Source organism: Aureococcus anophagefferens (genome assembly GCF_000186865.1).
Source record: "Aureococcus anophagefferens unplaced genomic scaffold AURANscaffold_221, whole genome shotgun sequence".
NCBI classification, from domain to species: Eukaryota; class Pelagophyceae; order Pelagomonadales; family Pelagomonadaceae; genus Aureococcus; species Aureococcus anophagefferens.
This window is the reverse complement of record NW_008705759.1, coordinates 9,059-9,939: the sequence shown is the minus strand read 5'-3', so window position 1 is coordinate 9,939 and position 881 is coordinate 9,059. Positions and strand designations below refer to the sequence as shown.

Genomic DNA, 881 nt, shown 5'->3' with positions numbered 1-881 from the left:
CGCATTTCCGTGCCGGAACCCCCGTGCCCGCCGTCCCCGGCCCCCGTCCCGGGGCCGGACCGTCGTGCAGGGGCCCGTACCCGACTCGGAGCAACACGATGGGTGCTTGATTGTGTGTGATTGCACGCGATGCGACGAACGGCAATGCTGCGCGCTGTCATCCTGGTCTCCATCGCCGCGAAGACTGCATGCCTGGTGATGCCGCCGGTCGTCTTGCAACACCGCACGCGGCTGGAAAGCGCGCCGACGTTGGACGACCTCGCGCCGTCGTGGGAGGCGCTGGACGCGTTGCTGGCGAAATCGGCGACCGGCCGGCGCCTGGTCTCGGGACCACGTGCGGTCCGAACTCCACGTGTGGTGTGCGTCGGCGCGCGCGGAACGAGCGAGGAACACCCCGACTGTGCTCATCACGCGGACCCCCGGCCGAACGCTCAACTTGTGAAGGACACGATGGACACGACATCAAGCGCCCGTGCCACCTGCCCTCGCCGCCGCCAGCTGCGCGTCGCAATCGACCCCTCAGCGTTCACGGACACGAGCCGCTCGCTCCCAGCGTCCCACGAGCACCCCTGGGCGTCTTGGGCGAACGCGTCCCCGCGCGCAGGTCATGCTCGGCCCAGGAGAGACCGGCGACACGCCGGTCGCCGAGCTCAAGCGCAAGTCCGAGGAGCACAAGGCCGAGGCCGCGCGCCTCGAGCAGCGCGTGCTGTTTGCCCAGGAGCGGCACGGTGAGGCCGACGACGAGGAGGCGCCGCCGCCGCAGACCGGCGACGACTCGGGCGCGTCCGCCGGCGGCGACTCGTCGTCGTCGTCGCCGCTGACGCCCGGCCCGCCCGGGCGCGGCGCCGTCGTCGTCACGCTCGCCGAGGCCTTCCCCGACA

The 881-nt window shown here is 72.0% G+C and overlaps 1 protein-coding gene across 1 annotated transcript in view; it reads left to right on the top strand.

The window, feature by feature from the left end:
• Nucleotides 1-604: 604 nt before the first annotated feature.
• AURANDRAFT_68571 (hypothetical protein) overlaps nucleotides 605-881 on the top strand; it is a gene marked incomplete at both ends in the record, with an annotated part of 5,009 nt that continues 4,732 nt past the window's right edge. Inside the window, one exon of the mRNA XM_009044271.1 lies at nucleotides 605-853. Coding sequence (XP_009042519.1) covers nucleotides 605-853 — 249 coding nt within the window. The remainder of the gene's footprint in view (nucleotides 854-881) is intronic.